The following is a 22,121-nucleotide window of genomic DNA, read 5'->3' as shown; positions in this document are numbered from 1 at the left end:
CGCGATATCGGAGACCAGCACCTGCACAACCGATGCCTCAATTACCAAGGTCAGCAAGGGTGGAAACCCTCAGTGACCGGTTGCCTGATGTAACGAGGAGATTGCTATAGCGCGCAACAGCAAGACTTAGGAGGCGACGTTCAAGGTCGTCACCCCATTTTGAGTCATGTGGCTACTGCTTCAATGCTAAGCGGAAACACTAAAAGAAGCTATCAGGCGGAGCAAAACTTGGTTCTTCCAGGAATTCTGTGACACTGCCGATGTGGGGCCTTTTGGGCTGGTATATAACCTAGCTATGTAAAGACTATTAAGACAAAGAATGCAAATGTCCGCGGATCAACTAAGATTTATAGTCCACACCCTTTTATCACGACAGCTATCTGTGAGGGCACAACAACTCCCAGCACTTAAAACAGAAGACAAAATGCCCACCGACGCCAGAAAAGTCTAAGCCACAGCTGCAAACTGAAGAAATATTTGTCAGGGGTCAGGATCTAACTCTGATATTATCAAAAGCTATATGTGTCACATATCAATCTGCACATTAATATCGAAAGCTTAAACCGAAAGTACTATCTGAGAGGTTGTCGACCAAATACACAACATGGAATTTAACGACATGATAAAATACTCTGTCCATTTTTAAAATTTAGAACTTAGCTGCCTATCACACTACCGCACAGTCTAGGCTCACATTCGTCGGAATACTAGCTAACCAAATGTTCACCATATATAATTTCATCTTGTGTGCCCATATTCGTAAAAATACAATCAAGTCTCAAGCTGTAACGTATGTGACATCTCCATTGTCAATACGAAGTTAAGAATAACCTTCATCGAAAAGCTTTGAATATTTCTAATTTCTTTACTTTCTTTACAACAAGATTTACTTGCCAATCACAAAGAAAAAGAAAACAAAACAACAAGTAAGTACCAAAGTACATGTTATGAATTCCTCTTCAAAAAAGTTACTTTTATACCCTTGCATGTGAAATGGGTATCAAATAGAAGGAGACATCTCCTACCCCATAAAGTATATATTTTCTTGATCAGTATCAACAGCCGTCTTTATGTCTGTATGTTTCTATACGAACTAGTCTCTCAGGCTTAAAGCTATCTTTATACATCTTTGCAGAAGTGCCTCTCTCTGTTGCACGCAGTAGTCAGTATGTCGGAACCAGCTGGATCGGGCCACTATATCATAAAGCCATAGAACGATCGGTCGAAAATAAGGTTCTTGTATGAAAAACTTTTTTGTTTATCAAGATATCTTCTCATATATTTGCAAAATCCTATCAACGACGGACCACTATATCAAATAGTTGCCACAGGAACGATCGGTCGAAAATAAAGTTGTTGTATGGAAACCTTTTTTTTTCAAGATATCTTAAGCAAACCCGGCAGTTGTATGCTTTACTATGCTCCCTAAATTTATGCAAAATCTTCTCAACATCGGATCACTATATCATAAAGCTGCCATCAAAAACTTCTTGTTTTTCAAAATATCCTAACCATACTCGTCATTAACTATTTTCTCTGTGCTTCTTAGATACGGGCAAAGCATTATGAGCATTATAAAAAGGTTGAGTCTGCCGAAGATATCCCCTCTTTCTTGTTATTATTTCTGCCGTTGCCTAAATGTCATGAGCACTTAGTTTGTTCAATGACTCAGCACAACAACAATTTTTATACCCTGAACCCATTAAAAATGGGAGAGAGGGTATAATGTATTTGTGCAAATGTAAGTAACAGGCAGAAGGAAGCATCTCCGACCCCATAAAGTATATATATTCTTGATCAGCATCACAAGCCGAGTCGATCTAGCCTTGTCCGTCCGTCCGTCTGTCCATCCGTCTGTATGTATGAACTCAAAAATCTCAGCACCTATAAAATCCAGAGACTTGCAATTTTGAACGTAGGTCCTCCCAGTACCCCGTAGTACGAGATTATTTCCGATAATCGATAACTTGCCCCGTTTCCAAGGAATCAATAATAATCGATATCGAAAGTTATTATATTGTCGTGTTTGCGGCTGCCAGCGCAAATTGCATGAATTTCTGCGTACATGTTCCATACATTCTTCCACGTCATTATTGAATTATATAAACAGCATTGCAATTGCGATTGTATTGTATTATGTGCTTATGTGCCATAATAAATATGGCTGTCAAGTAGAGACGGTGGCAAGTAGAGCGTCCGATACGGGTACGAGCCCGTTTGGGAGGAACTAATTTTTTTCATTAAATTTTTTATTACCGATAAGCAAACTCGTAGCGTGAGCTTCATTTGGTGTTGGTGGAAGAGGGTTTAGGGTATCCCCTAGTCGGGAGCGCCCGACTAGAGCCTCTTACCAATTTATATGCCCTGCAGCGCTAATAAGTCTTATCGAAATTGAATTGACTATAGTAAGCCTTTCACACCTAGTGATGTACCAGCCTGTTACACTCGGTCATCCTGACCATGAGATAGTCCTCTATCTTAGCTTAACATTTAACTTCTTATATACTTACAACTAGTACATTAAGATTTAATAATACATTTTGGCTTTTATAATATATTTTGAATCTTATCTTAAATTGTATTATATTGCGTATTTTAAGATATTGTCTGCTTATTAGATTTATTTAATTCAACATCTAATGTTTTTAGCACTCCAAACACCCTGATAAGGATTTCGAGATAACTGAACGCCATTTATATCTTCAAGCAAATATTTGTAATTTTTAACACCGGTTTGGTGCTACAATGCTGAGTGTTGTTCAATGTATACTGATCTCTTTCAATAATCCTATCCTAATACCTAAACTCCTATTTATGCGTTCCACTTGCCCATATACTTGCAGAGAACGCATTGCAATTATTAAAAGTTTCACATTTGCTTTCCCTTAAAAATTCTTCAAACTCAGCCGATGTAAGACAGCTCTCCCGATCAGATATTATACAGCTCGGTCTACTATATGATCCAAAATTATATTTTAATGAGCTTATAACCCCTCTGCTATTTAGTGTCATAATTTTAAAACGCCTTCTCTGCAAAAAATGTTTATTTCAAGTGCCGAAACCAATTTAGCTGTTTTTGTTTTAAATACTCTTCATAGTAAATCATACATTGGTTTCGCAATTGTAGAAAAGTCGTTTTGAATCTTCTAAAATGTGAACAAAGTCGAAGAAAAGTTTTTATCCTGAATGCGAAAGTTGCTTTACCGCCTCAAACCCCAAAATCGTCAGCTTTTATACCCGCCTTTTATATTTAAAATCCTAAGTATTTAACTTTGTCTTGCATAAGCTCACATTTCTCTAACCTCAACTCTAATTAAAACTCAACTACGCGCTCAATTACCTCTCTTAAGTCTTTCAAATGTTCATATATATTCCAATATGCTATTATAAAGTCGTCCATATATTAAACTACTTTTTTATGTCGAATCATATCTAAAAATATACCGTTGATAAATCCATGAAATACTTATGGAGCCGTTTGTAATCCCATCGTCATCCTTCAAATTTCAAATTGTCCCAAAGGAGTTACGAAAGATGTAAACTTTATGAATTCCCTTTCAACTAAAACAATAAAAGATATATTTTTTAAATCTAGCTTGGTAAATAATCCTAATTTTATTTAACCTTCTAAAATCTATGCGACAGTCTATCTATATCGGTTATGCATATTAAGAACTGTTGGCTGAATGATCCCTCAGGTATTCATATATATTTTATTTTTCAGCGTATGGCAATCACAGTGGCGAACAAATAAATGCTTTTAAACTTTTAACTATGATTTTCACATTCTTAAATTGCCAATTTCGTCGAAAAAGTCGAAAAATCTTACAATTTATTATCCAATCTACTTGCTTAAACTGGTTTTTCACTATTAAAGTCCAGTTATTTTATTAATTATTCATCTTTTTTATTTGACTCTCAACATACTCTACAGCAATTATTTCCAGAACGCTCTAAACGCCCAGGTCCATATTTAAATCACAATCCTCCCAATATTACTGCCCACTTCATAGACTCGTCAGCCGACACTATTAAATAAAAATTAATTTTTCTTGATTATTTATAATCATAACATAATGCTCTTCTTACATAATTATTTTCATATTGAGCTTTCCGATGACACCACATCCATAGCACGAACCATGATCTCTTTTGGGATTAAAAAGTCCTTGACCCAATGACTTTGCAATTATAACAGCGTGAATCCTTTGGTATAGCACTGTCTAAGTTACTTCCGACCTTGCGCCTTCTTTTCCAGCAGAACCGCCACGCACCTGCAAGGCACATCTGCAAATGCACGTTGCATCTTCACTGTAATTAAAGCATTGAAATCTGGCCTAAAGACCCAAATGTTCATCAGGATTGCCTTTAACACAAACAATATAAACACTAAAATGAGTAGCGCCCATACATTTGAATGCGACGCAAAATTTGTAGCTTGGCTTTTCACCTGGCTTTTCCAACATTAAACGACGCCAGCCGACTGCCTCTTCGCTCTCCAAAAGCCAGACGAACGAACGCCGATGTCGCGGCTTGTTGATGCTGACACGAGCAACGAAGTTAGTCGCCAGCCTGCCTTCAGCAAAGCTGGTTGATGGTGCTCTGCGTCGTTTCGTTCTCGAAGTACATTGAGTCAAAAAGTTTTATTACGATCTACGCATAGTACTTTTGCTTAATCATTAATGTGCGTGATTTATAGGAATGGTACATAACCCTAGATACTCTTGAAAAAATGTACATGCAAATTTAAAAGTAAAATAATAACAACACAGAAAGAAGTTCTTGTCTCAGCCAATGGCGCGCAGGCACCTATGTTTGTATGTGTGAATTATGTATGAGTATCAAAATATGAACACACATACATATATGCATTGGCTTTTGCTGCCAATGAAATCAATTTTGTTAGTTTTCTAGCGCACATAAGAATGTATGTTACTCCTCATAGATGAAATTACAGTAATGACTAAAATAATTTTTTTTAAATATAGATTTTAATTTATATTTAAATAATTAATAAAAATTTCTGCCTGCTAACTCCGTATAATATAATACAATAGTATATAACATTTCATTGTGGTGCCTGACTGTCGATCGGATCCTCCGCATTGTCAGTTTCGTCCATCCTGCGATACTAGCTCGACCTTGGAGCCTATTGTGGAGGCACCCACAACTTCCAGTCATTTTATAATCATTAATATCTTCCGTTGCCGTGTTAATATCCCACTTCTGAGATTGTAATAGTCCTTTTATTTTTTTATACATGTACATTTCGTAATTTAATCTCGAAAAAATTCACCTACATCCATGTTCAATCAATTCTGCTCTGAAGTGACGCTTTCCCCTTTTTCTTAACAATGTCAAGCTAGTATTAACTCATAGATAAGATCATTACTTGACAAGCTATCTAGCAGCTGTCTCGACCTATAGTAGCCCTTATGCATTACTGGATGTACCAGCCTTTTACACTATTGAGCACATCCACAGGTTAATTAGACTTATAAACCATATAGTTGTACACTACTACCTTATTTGTTTACTGATCAGATTCCACAATCTCGACAATGTTATTAGTAGTTGCCTGTGAAAGGATTCGTTCACTTCAGTGCTTGTTGCTGCTCGTATCAGCTATTAAATATATTGTCAAACAGCACTGTCAGACTGACAGACTCCATGGATCGGCTCAAAACTGCTTTATTAATGTATTCTATATTGTTTAATATTTTCTTTTAGAAATTTATATATATAAAAAGGACATCCTGCGCAGATAATGTATGTTATACCGATGGAAAAACGAAGAACTTATTCGTATTATACGAGTGTTAGAGGTGAGATTCTTTTAAAATATTGAAACTTTTTCTGCTATTTTGAAAGTGTGATCTGTCACCATCTTAGATTTACTGCAAACAAAAAAAAACAAATCAAAAAACTTACGAGTAACATTAACAAAAATACCGATTTAATAAAAATATGTAGAAAATGTCTGTATATATGTCTTAAAATTTTTCAATTAATGTTATATGTTATGGAGTATATCCACATTATTTCTTAGCTTCCTAACAGTGTGCAGTGACAATTTTCTCCTCGATTTGTGTTATAGGGGTGCAAATCTGAAGTTGATTCTCTGTCTGGAGTATAACTTCAATTATCGTACCCTAGGGCCCCTTTGTGATGATATATGAGGTACAAGCCCCTTCTACACAAATGAGGGTGAGAGAAAGCCCGAAACCGTTGCCAAGGCTACATTGATGCGAATCGTCCGACTTCACGGATCAATTACCGCTTAAGTCTCGAAGAATTTCAAACGGTTTCCTGTTTTGAAACTTTACTTCCGCTTCCCATAAACCAGCTATGTGCGGGGCGCAGGGAGGGTTGAATAGCCAGGACACATTCTGATGGCTGTAAACTGAATTAATACACGTTTTCGCGGGCTTAACGAAGTCACGCGATAAGGCTTCGAAGGCTCCAACGAACGTTTTGTCGCTGTCGGAGTACATTTGATGGCGGCACCCTCGCCGAGAAACAAATCGAGCGAAACCGATAAGGAATTTTCCGGTCGGAAGTGGCTTTTAAATGTATGGCTCATGTGCTAAAGGATACAAAGTCGCACACTTAGCACTTGGTAATGAAGCATGCTTAAGCTGTGTAGTTTTTGATATCGAAGTTTTTGATATCTACCAAGTATGAAATCCAGAACTTGCACCTGATTAAGCATATCATTATCTGGTGTCCACCATGGAGAAATATGCGATGCGTAAAGCGAAGGAGAAGACGTGTGATAGTGCTTTCATAAGGAGGGAGACTTCGAAGCTCACACACACCCGCATGCTCTCATGTTTCCATTTTGATCAATAATCGGATTGACATTAATGATTGCTCTTGAACTTGGTAAAAGAAGAATGTCGAGCAAACACTAATACTCCTTGGGTACTTAATGCGTTGAGTATGTACAACAAGCCGCTCTTGGGCTTCGCATACCTCGGTGCTCTTGGTGTCCTCCGGCAATCGAATATCAGGTTTTTGACAACGGTATGAAGCCAAATTCGGAGAAACGGTCCACGATATTGGATTTTGGAAGCAACTTTGCTAATTTGCATCTCCTCACTCTATAGACTGACTCGATCGTGTTTGGTCATTGCGATTGTGGCAATTGTATTCATTCTGGTCCATACCACTGGGTCGTATGAGGGAACACCTTTGCTAGCCAGATCAGCAGGGTTGCATTCGGAGCAAACGTGAGCCCATTTGCTGCAGTTGGAGATTGAGTAATATTGACAACTCTATTAGACACGAAGGTCGTCCATTTGCATGGCGTCCTGCAGCCTAGCACTATGATATAGCGCTGCGGTCAGTTCCGTAAGCAGGACACATGCGCACATTTCTAAGTGAGATACGCAGATGGCCTACACAGCAGCGACCCTGGTTTCCGCTGTCAGCATGTGGACTGAACCTTCCTGCACAGTTTCAATACAGGTGTAACTTGGTGCTTCGTAAGCGCTCTGAGACGCATCGCATAACTTAAGGAACTGTAACTTTGCTTTAGAGGAAATTTGAACTCATCTGGGGATGCGTATCTTAGTGAGAGTTGCATAGCTGTCGAGGAATTCTTGCCACCTTTGGAGGAATTGGCTTGGCAAGGATGCATTTCAACCGAGATCATGAACCTAGATCATTTGCACAACGATCTTAGCTCGGATCGAACAGCTTGGCGATATGTAATGTAAAATCACCTCACGTTTCGTATATTGATTCACTTCCATGTCGGAGGGGGCGCAACTCATCAGTGTCTGCTTTTCAGCGCAAGGTTATTTTCTTCAATTTCAAAGAAATCGGCTCGTGTACCCAAAGGGTATTGCGAGCGAACGTCAGGCATTAAATCGCTGTTGACAACGAAGGTGGAGGTGTTGAGCACATAATCACAAAGCTCGCCATCACCATTCCGGTAGAGGATTCTTTGCAATGGTGTGCTTTGAGACAACACGGATTTGCCGGTACGTTTTGGTTAAATCGGCGTTGAAAAAATGGCGAAAGAACGCATTTCAAGATCTGGATAATTAAACTGTATGGAGTTGATCTGATCAGGATTTTAGAAGGGTAACGTAACGATATATCTGCCTGTCTCATCCCTTTTGGTGGTGCGAGTAAATTTATTTACTCTTTGCCAGTTTGGCTGGCAGATTTTCCACCTCCCAAAACTGTGTAAGAAGATCATTCAATAGTGGTTGTGGGGTGACCGAAATCATTGTGGACTGGGCCAGTGGGGATCCAACCGAAGAATTTCTGCATGTCCAGAAGCAGGCCGCATTTGTTAGATTGTGTGCCGCCGGGTAGGATTGACGGAATAATGTTTGCTTCTAACAACACGTCAATCTGCGAGCACGAGTGGAATGGGGGTCTGCCAATTAGATGTTTGGTAGGATCCTCAGAATACTGTGTCGAATTGGATGTGAAGGCCAATTGCCTGGCCAATTGCCAATTGAACAAGGCAGAGGTTTTCATTTCATTCTCAGTTTTGTTGGAGAGAATTGGCTGAGATAGCTTGACGTAAACCGGTTCGGGCTGGATGGATGAGAAGCTTTTACATAACGAGGCGAATGAGAATTGCGCTAGAAATCTTTTTGTCATCCAGGACCAAGCCATAGATGGCGGAGACAGTAATAATTAGAGATCTCGATGATACAGCAGAAGGTTGCGCTATTTTAGGTAGGTAAGGAGAGCCGAAATATTTTCATTGAATATTAGACATTCATTTTCGTATACTTTCTTTAGGTTGTCTAATGATTTCAAATAATTGTCGTCGATGACTTGAAATGCTCTAACAGTGACTAGTGCTTTAGAGACACTTGAGATCAGATGATTAAATTTCTCTATACTCTGAATCGCATGATCGTTACAAACAATAGTTTCGAACAGGTTAATAAATTTCTTGAACGCGGAGTATTTTTCACTAAATATGTGCGTAGGCATGCCTGCAGGCGTTACAATCATCATCTGGGTCGAAAGTTTCTACTCGAGTCTGTTATTTGAACGCTGTATATATATGTGATGCCAACATTTCTTATCTACATTCTATCTCTGTATATCCATGGTTTAATTTCCCTTTTCTTATCTGATCATTTAAACGCCATATGATTTTAATAGACATATTGAACTTGAATTTGAATCGTCAAAGTTGCCATGTTTAATGCTAAATTCTAAATTTAATAATTATAAAGTAATATTAAAATCAAACTGTATTAAGTTTATTTTAGCCGTGATCGATACGTCACAAAGAAAAGGCGTCGGTCAACAACTATTGCACGAAAAAGCAGACTGCAGCTGTTTTGCTATATACATGTGTATGTATTGGTGTACTGCACTTATATACAAGTGCTTCGTCTCGAGTAACTGTATAATTTACAATGGTTGCGAGTAAAGGCAAAAGGGGGTAACATCAACGACTATGCGATATGAAATTGTAGTGTCAATTAATTTTGATAACTATTGAAACATTCGCTTAGAAGCACTACACTACATATCGCACCAATATTATATATAATAATCTCCAAACCGGTTATTTGGTGCATGCAAATTACAATTATGCTCAACTACTTAACATATGTGACAAGAAGTGAATACGTGACTTCATTACCTGCTGATCCGAACGTTCCACATTAGATGGTACTTTTCTTGGTATTGTCCAAAGTAGGTAGAAGAATGGATTAAGTTATTCCCGGCTTACGCGATTTTATTTTAATTTTTATAGTTACACAGTTAACCATTTGAGTTTCTTTTGTTTTCTTTATTAACTTTAAAAGAGTCTATCCGTGACGCCATGCAAATTTAAATTATATAATTTAACAAACTGTAAGTGTTGTTGGCTTTTAATTGAACATTTTTTTTATTGGATTCTGTGCGGCTCGTTCAGATAGGTTTCGTGTAATTCGACTGACAAACCTAACTTACAATAGTCTTCAAGTTTTTATTAAAATATTATTATTGAATGCGTTGATCTGGTTTTTGCCTAGTTTAATGCTACGACTTTATGTTTTGCAACAACGATATATATAATGAACAGATGGGAGTATAGAGGAAAGATTTAAAAAATCTGAGCATGCTTCTGCACCACACTTGCATTCAATAACCCCATGAGACATTTTGTCTATTTAATGTGGAAACTATAAATCTTTGGAACAAAGGCACACCTGATCGGGACCCTACTTAAGTGTTCTTTTTAACGCAGATTGCAGAGCATTTAGGTTATCACCTATTGCTTGAGACGACCTATCCTCTGTTCCTGGTCGCATTGCGCCTATTCTCTGTTATTCTGTTACCTGTATTACTCTTATACTGGCTAACTTTCTGGGACAAGCTTTCTCCGGTGGTGATTTAATGCGCGCACTTCGCCTTGCACTTGTGTTACTTGCATGCTCAATTATCATACGAATCAGATTTTCTCTGGCCTGTGACCTTTGCTTCCTATTCCTAGCTCTTTCTAAAAGTCATCGTTCTATTAGTTGTGTATGGCGAGCCCTCCGAATATTGTCTCGTTTTTGTTCGTCTGACCTATAAACTGGGTTCTGTCTACGTCTCGAGTGGTCTTTAGTATTTTGTCTCTGTTCATTTGCCCGGTAGATTGGGTCTTATCTGCGTCTCGATCGACGCATAGTATCAGCCAATTGATCCTGTTGGCTAACTATAGAATTAGCTTATCGAGTGGTCTTCAGTATTTTGTCTCTGTTCTTTTGGGCAATATATTGGGTCTTGTCTGCGTCTCGATCATCGCGAAGTATTCTTCGATGCTATAATTAGTAAGTTCGATTTCGCATATAGCGCTGCCGTAGCGAATGGTATAACACTTTGCAGAGAACATGGCCAGAAGCCTAGAGCAGAAGGCTTATAAATCTGAGCAGCATTGATACCTTGATACCAACTAAGGGTCCGAGGCGTACGACAAGTGGCATCAGAAATTGCAAAAAATATCGCACAAAAATGATTCTTAAAAAAATTTGGCATAAGCAGACCTTTATTCTTGTTAAACTCACTAACAACCTTCAAAGTTATCATCGGCATAGATCTGTTAACGCAGATAGACGACAGATGTAAAAATGTTAATTTTACCAAAATTCCAAATGGCCGCAAAGGCAAAATTTGTTTAAATGCTCGAAAGCAGAGCTTTAGCAGACTCTGACGAGACACTGCCATACAACAAATCTGTAGTAGCCATAATCCGCACAATGAATAACCAGCTCATATTTTCAAAGCTATATTCGTACCCAATGGGAGTAACCGAATTCATAACTCGTGAACTCACGATCTCTATATAATGGTGCAATATGGGTGGTCGATAAAAAGGGAACAGATGAGTCAGGTAATAAGCCAAAGCGGATGGTTATAGATTTTCGTAAACTAAACGAAAAGACTATTCGAGACAAGTACCTGATGCCAGATATTTCAATGATTTTAGCAAATCTTGGGTAAGCCAGATTTTTCCAAAATGACGCAGGCAAGTCATGCTAAGTCTATGTCTACGAAGTGATTATTTTCTCTGAAAATGAGACTGATTACATCGAGCAAGTCGACTGGGTCTTAAAAAGCCTGATGGATGCAAACATGAGTGTATCTTAAGAAAAGTCAAAGTATTTTAAGACTAGCGTTGAGTTCTTAAGTGTTGTTGTGACTGACAAAGGACTAAATGACTCCGAAAAGGTCAAGGCTTTAGAGTACGTTGAGCGGAAATTCTTGTTCTGGAAAATCATTTCTGGGCTTAGCCAGTTATTAAAGAAGTTTTATAAAAGTCTTCGCTTCCATTTAAAAGCCGCTCTAGTATGATGAAAACGGGTTAGTTAGTAAACAGCGACCTGAGAAAGTGCTCATAGAATTCAATGAACCCATTAATTAATTAATCATGTTCAGAAAAATATTGGCCTATAAGAAATCGTTTGATCTAACGACCGGCTCGTCAAATTATGGGATAGAAGCAGTTCTTTCTAAAAACAATCGCCTTGTTACTATAATATTTAGAGCATTGATGGACAGCAAAACGAGTAAAAGATATAAACATTTACATTGCTCGTCAACCCTTAACATTTGCAGTCTCAGAAAGTTATTCCAACGTAAAAATTAAACGCTAAAACGCTTGTATTGTCTAGTTCAATGTTAAGATGTTATGAGAATTGTTCCAGAAATCAAATAATTTTAGAAGAAGCAACTTCAAGGGCAACTTCATTCTGTTTGGAAACAGCACGCGCCATGTTTAAGATAATTTTGTTAGCTGCGGCCGACTCTAGCTCTAGGAACCAATTCACTCTAGGTTTAGTTTCGATTTTGATATAGCACAGAGCACGTCTGCCTGGTGTAATAAACGACTTGTTCCGCAACCGGTCCTACCTTTCATTATCAGCTAACGCAGATCAGCAGTCGGTCACACTCCCGCTAACGTGAAGTGAAAAACTTATTGACATGATTTAAAGTTTTTGAAATTTTTGAATTTCGGGCTGTACACACACACACACACACACACACACATAAAAATATGTGTAAATGAGCAGATCACGCCTAATTACCTATAACAACCCGTTAAGCAGAAAAAGTAAACGCTTGTCACACACATGCAGTAACATATACAAGAGACTGATCGCTTAAACGATTTTATGACCAGCGAAAATTTGTACAAAAAATAAGATCTTCGAAATATTTAATACGCTTATAAAGTTAAGTGGTAGCCATGTCCGTCTGTCTGACCGTCTGTCCGTCCTTCATTCCGTCCGTCTTTCCGTATGAACCTATAAGAACGACTTAATTGGGGTGGCTGTTGGGTAGAGGCAGCGGCAAGTAATATGGTTTGTTCCCAGTTCGAACCCTACTGAGAAAACTAAATTTGTTATTTATATTTAGCTGTATGTCCTCCTAGTACATGCGCAGATCGAGTTTGTTTCCGATATACGATAACTTGCCCCGTTTCCAAGCAATCGATAAAAATCGATCCTGTTTTTTTAACAATTTTGGTAAATAATAAGAGCTAGAGTCACCAAACTTGAGATGTAGCTTCTAGAATAGTATAAATTTATCAAGTATCTTTCATTTTATAGCTATCGCCACATCCCCGCTACCACCACAAAGCTATAAATCATGTTAGTAAGCCAATTTGTATTGCCTACCTAATTAAGCCACAATTTAAATGCAATTGTCATGAGAATACACGAATATTTTATGGTACAATTATATTTACTACTGAAAATTTCATCAAGATCGGTTAAGAAGCACGAAAGAAAATGTGTTTTGGCCTGCAAACACGTACAACAGCAAGCGCAAATTCCAAGAATTTCTGTATTCATGTACGCACACACATTCATGCGCGTCTGCTTTGAATTCTATCAACAGCATTGCAAGTGCGATTGTATTGTTTTCCGTGCTGCTATTTAAATTAGTTTTTTCTCATTACGACTTAATTGGTGTGGCTGTTGGGTAGAGGCAGTGGCAAGTAATATGGCTTGCTCCCAGTTCGAACCCTACTGAGGAAACTAAATTTTTTATTTATTTTTGGCTGGTGTAGCTGTTGAGTAGAGGCGGCAGCATGTAATGCGGTCCATTGCGAGTTCAAACCCTGCCAAGGAAACTTTTGTTTTTAATTTATCTTTATTACTACTAAAGCGAACGAGCGTGTTGGTGTTGGAATAAGAGGGTTCAGGCATAGACAATATAAACACTAAGATGAGTAACACCATACAACAAAATGCTACTATGCAGCTTGCTTTTTGGAAATTTGAGAACGAAAAAGAAATCAGTATCATTGCGTATTGAATTGCACAAATAAATGCAAGAACCATACAATTGCAAGGTCAAACATTCTTAAAGCAGCAACCAGCTACTTGCGCTTAAATTACCTAGTTTTGATGGAAAAAATGGCGAATAGAAATGATTTATCTCTGCTTTCAACAAATCTTGTGTACGTCGATTAATCACTCTCAGATACTAATAAATGTTATTTTTTCGTAAAATTCCACTTCCGATTAGCGAAGAAATAGTAGTGATCGCCAACCAGGAATAATAATTGCAACTTCAATAGCTTCAAATAGTAATAGTAATAATAAGAGATGGCACGAGCCATTCAGCATTTATTTTAGCTATCAAATGAAACATACTTTAATTCAATGTTTATCGATTGCTTGAAAGCGGGGCAAGTTAACGATTATTGGAAGCAAACTCGTACTGCGCAGGTACTAGGAGGACCTACGTTCAAATCTCTAGGTCTTAAAGGTTCTGGCATCCTTGCGTTCATACATATGATCGGACGGACGGACATAGCTAGATCGACCTGGCCATCGATGCTGGTCAAGAGTATGTTTACTTCATTGGGTCATTCTGCCACTTACATATATTTGCTCAAAAACATTATCCTCAATTTTTAATCGTTTGCAATGGACTTCAGGGTTAAAAAACATTTCTTTTGGTGCCAAATGACAAAAACAATAAATAAGAATGTCAAAAGGTCTGGCACTCAAGAGAACTAATGTGATTAAAAATGTAAAACCTACGTGAAACTCTGATTTCTCACAGAACAGAATCCAAAATGCTCTTTTCAGAAATTCGTTTTCTGAATGTATTCAGGTGACTTTTCCATAATAACCTTCTCCCGATACTATCTTACTCTCGAATGTTTCCTTGTTGTTTTTGTGCCTTGCATATAAAGATATGGCCTCATGTAATCTTTTACATCTAAAAATTTAAATCTAAATTGATCCAAATGCCATGTAATGACTTTCCATTAAAGCCCTCCTTAAATGGTTTCTTACACCCCTGAACTCGTACTGCTCGAGCGTGTCAACAGTACCAGTAGTGAAATTAATGTCTATGTGTCATTCTTGATCATAAACGGAAATTCGAATCTCAACAAGACCTGAATTGTTTTGGGTTTAATCAAGCGATGGTTAAAGGTTAAAGTTTGACGATCCGGAAACGACAAAGACCCTTTATATATCTCTGGATATCCACTAGGACCGAAGGGAATTTCTATAGAAAGAATTTTTGTTGTTTGCCCTTCGTGGACTACACTGAAATCCTCGTTTGCGATTTACGTCATACTCCCTTAGACCTTTGAAGATTAATCTGCCTTCTTTAATAAAGCGTTGAGCTTGGTGTAATATTTACTCATAAGTCAATTGCGTCCAACTCTCTCCACACCTTTATCGATTACATCTTATTCAAATAACGATGCTCTGAACAACAAGCATTACAGAGAATTTATCTTCTTTTCCTCGTATAAAGTCATCTATTCTAAACTATTTAGCAGGCAGATAGTCTTTACATATAGTCTGAGCATATATATTTGTTTTTGTACTTTGCGACTCATGTCGTACCTTAAACGACTGCGCCCCTCAGTCGGTTGCGCAAAGAACTAGTCTCTAAGTTTTAAAGCTATTTTTTTGCACCTTACATAGGTCTGTATTGCTGTTGCAGGCAGTATATATTTTGTAAACGGCCAGATCGAATCATAACATCATTTATATGCAAATCCTATCAACATCGGACCACTATATCATATAGCTGATATATGATCGATCGGTCGAAAAGTAGGTTCTTTTATTGCAAAACATTCTTTTTTCTAAGATATTTTCATTAAACTTAGCATTGACGGCATTGGAGGCAATCTTCGGCGCTCCAAAGCTATCCTTACTTTCTCGTTCTGCAATCAAATCATTAAAATCTTCTTACTGTGTTCTCGGTCTGACAACATTATGGGTGACTCCATTAACAGTGACTCCAGAACCTATTACCTTATAATATTCTTTTTTAAAGGATAGGACCTAGGGAGCTTTACTTAGCTCAATTACATCGAACCCGATTTAATGTTCTTCAGGCCATATTTTCAAATACTTTTTTTTGCGGTCGAGTGAAACAGATCGTTTTTTTTTTATGATTTTTATAGTTGAGTAGTTTTTGTATTTTGAATTGTAGCTTTGCTGCAAATTGCATACGATTTAAATGATCGTTATGTCTACGAAAAGCTTATTAAGTCGCCGATTAATAAACAAGCAAATGTGTGTTAATATCTATGGCGTAATGGTGTAAGGACTTTAAACTAACATGCCAAAATTTATAGGAAGATACATACCTGTCAAGAAAATAGTTCTTGTATGTCAACATTTTATACCCTGAACCTATTAAAAATGGGGTATTATGTATTTGTGTAAATATATGTAACTGGCAGAAGAAAGCATCTCCGACCCCATAAAGTATATATATTCTTGATCAGCATCACAAGCCGAGTCGATCAAGCCATGTCCGTTTGTCCGTCCGTCCGTCTGTTCGTCCGCCCGTATGTTTCAACGCAAGGATATCAGAACCTATAAGAGCTGGAGACTTGTAGGTCTTCCTAGTGCCCGCGCAGTACGAGTTTGTTTCCATTATTCGATAGCTTGTTCTGTTTTGAAGTAATCATTAAAAATCGATATCCGAATCGCCACCTCCCCGCTACTACCTCATAGCTATTAATCAAGTAACCAATTTATTCAGCCCACTAATAAAGGCCACAATTAAAATGCAATTGACACAAATATTCCATATCACAATAAGTATTACTGTAGAAAATTTCATTAAGATTGGTTAAGAAACACAGAAGTTATCTAAAAAAAAATTGTATTGTTTTCTGTGCTGCTATTTTAATTCGTTTTTTCTCATTAAGATTCATACCATACCAATAAATGGCTGTTGGGTAGAGGCGGCGACAACAAGTGCGGTCTGTTGCAAGTTCGCAACCTGCCAAGGGAACTTTTTTTTTTTAAGCAAACGCAACTTCATTTCTGTGTTGGAATAAGAGGTTTCAGGGTATCTCCTAGTCAGGAGTTCCCGACTAGAACCTCTTAATTGTTATAGCTGGAATCGGCAGAGCCGACTTACTTGGCCGCAATACCGCTGAGCGTTCGCCTCGTGTGAGGAATCAACTCACGGGTAGCTCCTTTAAGGTGGCAGACCGATGTTAGCATAATAGGCCAATTGATCGAACTGAAGCTCGTCGGCCTCGCCTACCCGGTTCGACCACGGAGTGTTTCTTGTTAACATCTTCCTCCCTTGAAGCATGGGCGTCCTCGGTCGTTCCTCAGCGATGCCAGAGCAATATTGAGCCGCCGATTAACACAGAGATTTATATTCTAACGAAAAAACCTGCTTGGCCTAGCTAGAAGAAATGTCGGCTCTGATCTGCTGGATGACATTCAGATTCTGCTCATTTAGCCGGTGTAGAAGTAGGTAATCTTAAGCAACGATGTGGATGCGACTCACGACATAGTCGCGTTTAACGAACTTGGGGCCATTTACCAACAAGTTCGCCGCTTGTATTAGCAGTGTGATTATTGACATTGTTCTCGACAATCGTAATGGGTACCAGGTTGCTAAACTAAGATTGGCAGTGGGCAACGCTTCCTACATGTAAGCCACGAGCGCTGGTGTCATGTGTTACAAGATCGCAAAACTTTGTTGTGGGATTATGTTCTACGGGGAATAGTTGAATTTGTTTGCATATGAACTAAAATCTAGGGTATTAAATATCGCAGTTGATGATGATATCGGATTGTAAAATTTTAATATATATTTTAATTCAGCTAGTTACAGGGACATCTGTGAGTGGTTCATTTAGAATAGACTTTAAGTCAGCGGGGTCTAAGATGATTGGAATTATTATTTTGGCTTTTGTTAGAGCTATTGTGAGCATGAGGCTCTGAACATAACACTTGAAAAAAAGTGTTATGTGAGGAAGACCGAAGTCAATCTGATCCTTCTATTTTGCCTTAAAAATTTGGGTTATGGTGTTACTCATACGGTTTATCTGATCCTGCGTTTTGGTGCTGATCACCTCATGCCTGTTCTTTGACTCTATGAGTTGTGTCTCGGACCATTTAATTTGTTCGAAATCAGAGGAAACAGGAGGTCCTGCCACGACTTTTAGCGTACACAAAAAGTCTAAGCTCCTCACTATCCTGTGTTGCACCTATAACGTGGACAATAAGTTTTCCATGTATCGATATCGATATTTCTAAAAGCTTTCACATGTGCGAATGTCTAAATTTCTTATGGTCTCATCCACTATACGTAGGACATCTGAGATATTAGCTGAGAATCTACGTAAACAAGTTGGCTCCAAACTCATACATCGCCGTCTACTAATGGAATGTAATCGGAGTTTGAATAGTCGATACTCGGTGCAAGGTTCAATGCGAAATATAGAAGTAGCACGGATTTAAGCCTGGAATATTAGAAAAGAGAGGGTAACTGCGTAAGTTATTATGAAAACCAAATTTATGTCACGTCCGGCAATTTTTCACAAGACCAGCCTCCCCTTAATTAAGACTGTGGTTCCCAAGTCTGCCTCGACTTTTTCTTCCACGCACAAAGTAGCCTGCTTATTGCAGAGTCTTTTGTTTTTATTTACTAAGGCCTTGTCTCTTACTTCGAAAAATCCGTTCTGTCTTGTCCGGGTTTCTCTAGATCGCTGAAGATTTTATACCCTTTGAATTCTTGCTCTAGTCTATTCCTACCTGCTTAGTTTGGGGTTGAAAGCATTGTCAATTAGTATTCGATTAGTGACAGAATGAATTGTGTGGTTTTACTCGGCCACGGCTAGCAAAATTATCTCAGATATACCTTGCCAATTCTTAGGCGTGCTGTAAAAGCGCTCCAGGAAAAGGGAAATGTGTTCATTATTTGGATAAGAGGTGCTTTCACGTTTTCCGTTTTGCGGGACGCAATATGTCAAGTTGGCGAACTTTGAAAATTTGTTTACGCATGTCAGGAAATACTTCTTATCGGCTGAGAAAATATCGATATGGAGGATTCCAGTATGAAGATGGATTTGTGTTTCGCCAAGCTCTTGTTTCTTTGGGTGCCTGTTATACTAAGTTTTGGAACAGACCCTGCAGTTTAGAACAATATCGTTTGTCAACTTTGTCATGTTGGGGAAATTATTTCACATTCTCTTGATTAGACCAGTGCGCTGGGTTGTGTTCTGTCGTGAGAATCTCACGCCTCTCGTTACTGTCGAAAATTGCCGACACGATGTTTGTGCAGTAGCGGAATTTCGTAGTTGAGAAGCACCCAACCAGTTTATCTTGAAGGAACGCCAGTCTTTGACCACTTTTACTTCAAGTGGCACTGACTCTTTGTCAGTGAACTGTATTATATGACGCGTTTTGTTGCCGAATAAAATAAAATTGCTTGTGGGGAGAAGGGCTTCTCCTAAATTATTTGATTTCTGGAAAAATTCAACGGCATATCCGTTGTTTCGACCGTGTAACGCGTTAACGTTTTGTTGCGACAGCGCATCAACTTGATTTTCCTTATCGAGGTTGTAGAAAATCTTAACATTGAACTCATCAATACGAGCTTTCCAGCGCTTCATTTTTGCGTTGGAGTGCATTTCTGAGACATCAAATGGCATGGGTCGACGGACAATGTAAATGTTTATATCTCTTACTCCGTATAAATAATAACGTAGCTTTGGTAAGGATTAGGCTAACAGTCCCCTCTCGTTTGTTGCCTATTTCGTTTCGCTGTCCTTTAATATTCTAGATGTAATCCAATAATTTGACGAGTCGGTCGTTAGATCGAAAGGTTTTCTTAAGTCTGGCCAGAGGCCAATATTTTTCTGAGTTTGTTGAATGTATGTCCTTGGGGTTTATTGAATTCTAAGAGCACTTTCTCAGATCGGTGTTTACTAACTAAGCATTTTTCAACCTTGAGGATACTAGAGAGCGGCTTTTAAATGGAAGCGCAGGCTTTTATAAAACTTCTGTAATAACTGGTATGATATGAGTTCAAACAAAATTTTACACTCAACGTGCTCGTCTATTGGCTTGACCTTTGTCAGTCACAACAAAATTTAGGAATTCAACGCTCGTCTTAAAATACTTTGACTTTTCTTAAGCTTCTCTCATGTTTACATCGATCAGGCTTTTAAAGACCCATTCGACGTGCTCAATGTGATCTGTTTCATTTTCAGAGAAAATAATCACATCGTAGACATGGATTTTGCATGTCTTGCCTGCGTTTTCAAGTCTAAATGGAAGTCGACAGAACTCATACTTCCCTCCGTTAGCGGAAAATTAGGTCTTCTCTCGATCGCATTCTGCAAGCAGAATTTGATGATAGCCGGACTTTAGATACATTGTTCTGAAAAATCTGACTTTCCCTAGACTTGCTAAAATCATGGAAATATCTGGCATCAGGTTCTTGTAAAATAAAAATAGGTTTCGCCCGTGATTATTTGTTGTGTAATTGCGCAATTGTGTGACACAAATGTTAGAAACCGAATGGCATTCGCACAGATGGTATAATGAAGTAGAAATATTTAAATTTTTTATTTATATTAAAATTTATACAACTATTACCTAATAAGTAGGATACCGAGGGAAATTATGATTTTAGAAACACTGAGAGGAATAGAAATAGGCAACTAAACTAAGTTCGCAGACAAGACTCAGTTAATAGGACAAACGAATAGATATAATTATAATGCTGGACGTAGACTCTGCCCATAATATAGAGTACACGAACAGAGACAAAATACTGAAGACCACTCGAGACGTAGACAAGACCCAGTTTATAGGTTAGACGAACAAACACGCGAAAATATTCGGCGGGATCGCCATACACAACGAATAGAAAGACGACTTTTAGAAAGAGCAAGGTATGGGAAGCAAAGGTCACAGGGTAGAGAGAACCCGATTCGTAGGATAACTGAGCAGGCAAGTAACACAAAAGCAAGGCGAAGCACCACCGGAGGCTTTTGACGCCAATAGAAGTTTGTCCCAGAAAGTTAGAGTAATTCAGATAATTTTTTTATTAATTTATGGTCGACAAGACGAGTGTCTTCCTAATTATTAAAAACATTATACATACATTATAAGAATTAAATGCTAAAAGCCTAGTTAGAATACACAATTTTCTAATAGCATCACCGACCGATGGAGGTGTTTTATTTGCCAGTCCGGCCAGCTGTGTCCCTTTCCACAGCCAATTTTGTCAGTGACGCTATTAGAGCCTACAGCTAAGAAGAAGGGCGTTAGTAGAGAAAATAGTTTTCTTAAGTAAAATGAAAAATAATCTTAATTTACTATGTCATTTAAGAAAATATAATGGATAGGGAAAAAGAAAGAAAGAAGTTATTGATAAAGTAAAGAAATTTTAACTAGATATATAGAGTGTTAGGTAGATAGGATGAAGAGATAGCAATGGGAAATCACCGACCCGGTAGAGGAAAATTAATAGCCCTGCTGGGAATGGTCAGTGAGGTTCCGAAGGTATCCTGAAAGCAAAGATTTTATTAATGGTAGAGAAATTTCGGTAGAGAAAACGTGATTCAAACTATTGTAATTTTAACATAACACGCGAAAAGGATTGTGCATAGCGTAGTGTGTTGTGCACGTTGGCAAGAACAAGGGCGATAATTCCTGGTAGGTCTTGACGGAACAGCGAATTGAAGACACCCTAACAGAAAAGGAGAATCTATATCGCCAACAATCAACTTATGTAGGAAGACAACACCGAGAATTGTCCTACGGCTGGTAAACGACGGAAGATTTAGAAGCAAACAGCCTGCTAGAGTAGGATGGAAACCGAAGATTAGGGTCCCAATTTAATCCTTGTAAGCAAAAAGCAAAAATTGCTTCTGAACAGATTCAATACGAATCTGGCTGTTGTTATACTGCGGAGACCAGATGCAAGAGCAGTATTCAAGGATAGGGCGCACATGAGAGATGTACAGAAGTTTGGTTATAAAATAATCGTTAAACTCTTTAGACCATCGTTTAATGAATCCAAGTAAACCTTTTGCCTCATTAACGATGGTATCTATATGCAGATTGAAGCTGAGTTTTGAATCAAAAAGAACGCCTAGATCCTTAACGGTTAGTATACATTGCAATGGAGTATTGTCGATTGTATAACTAGCAAGATACGGTGTAGTACGATTGAAGGTCATAAACATACATTTTGAACAATTTAGATGCAATTAATTGGCCGAACACCAAAGTTGCATAGCGTTCAAATCATCTTGTAGACGAAAATGATATAGGGGATTAGTGTATGAGAGAATAAGTTTCACATCGTCCGCATACATAAGTACATGGGCATGTGATATAGCCGAGGAGATC

The 22,121-nt window shown here is 38.2% G+C and overlaps 1 protein-coding gene across 4 annotated transcripts in view; it reads left to right on the top strand.

Annotated features, from left to right (window-relative positions):
* MFS17 (Major Facilitator Superfamily Transporter 17) overlaps positions 1-22,121 on the top strand; it is a 49,766-nt gene that overhangs the window by 10,215 nt on the left and 17,430 nt on the right. For 2 of the 4 annotated variants that reach the window (XM_064679185.1, XM_064679184.1), the window contains exon 2: positions 5,731-5,825. The exons of the other annotated variants lie outside the window; for them this stretch is intronic. In XM_064679185.1, the coding sequence (XP_064535255.1) occupies positions 5,768-5,825 (58 nt within the window). In that variant the 5' untranslated portion in view covers positions 5,731-5,767. The remainder of the gene's footprint in view (positions 1-5,730; positions 5,826-22,121) is intronic. 4 annotated transcript variants of the gene reach the window in all.

This window comes from Drosophila montana, unplaced genomic scaffold, assembly GCF_035044405.1.
Source record: "Drosophila montana isolate Dmon_TW-CO22-7 unplaced genomic scaffold, ASM3504440v1 contig_198_1, whole genome shotgun sequence".
NCBI classification, from domain to species: Eukaryota; Metazoa; Arthropoda; class Insecta; order Diptera; family Drosophilidae; genus Drosophila; species Drosophila montana.
Note: the sequence above shows the minus strand (reverse complement) of the source record. Positions and strands in the feature narration are given on the sequence as shown.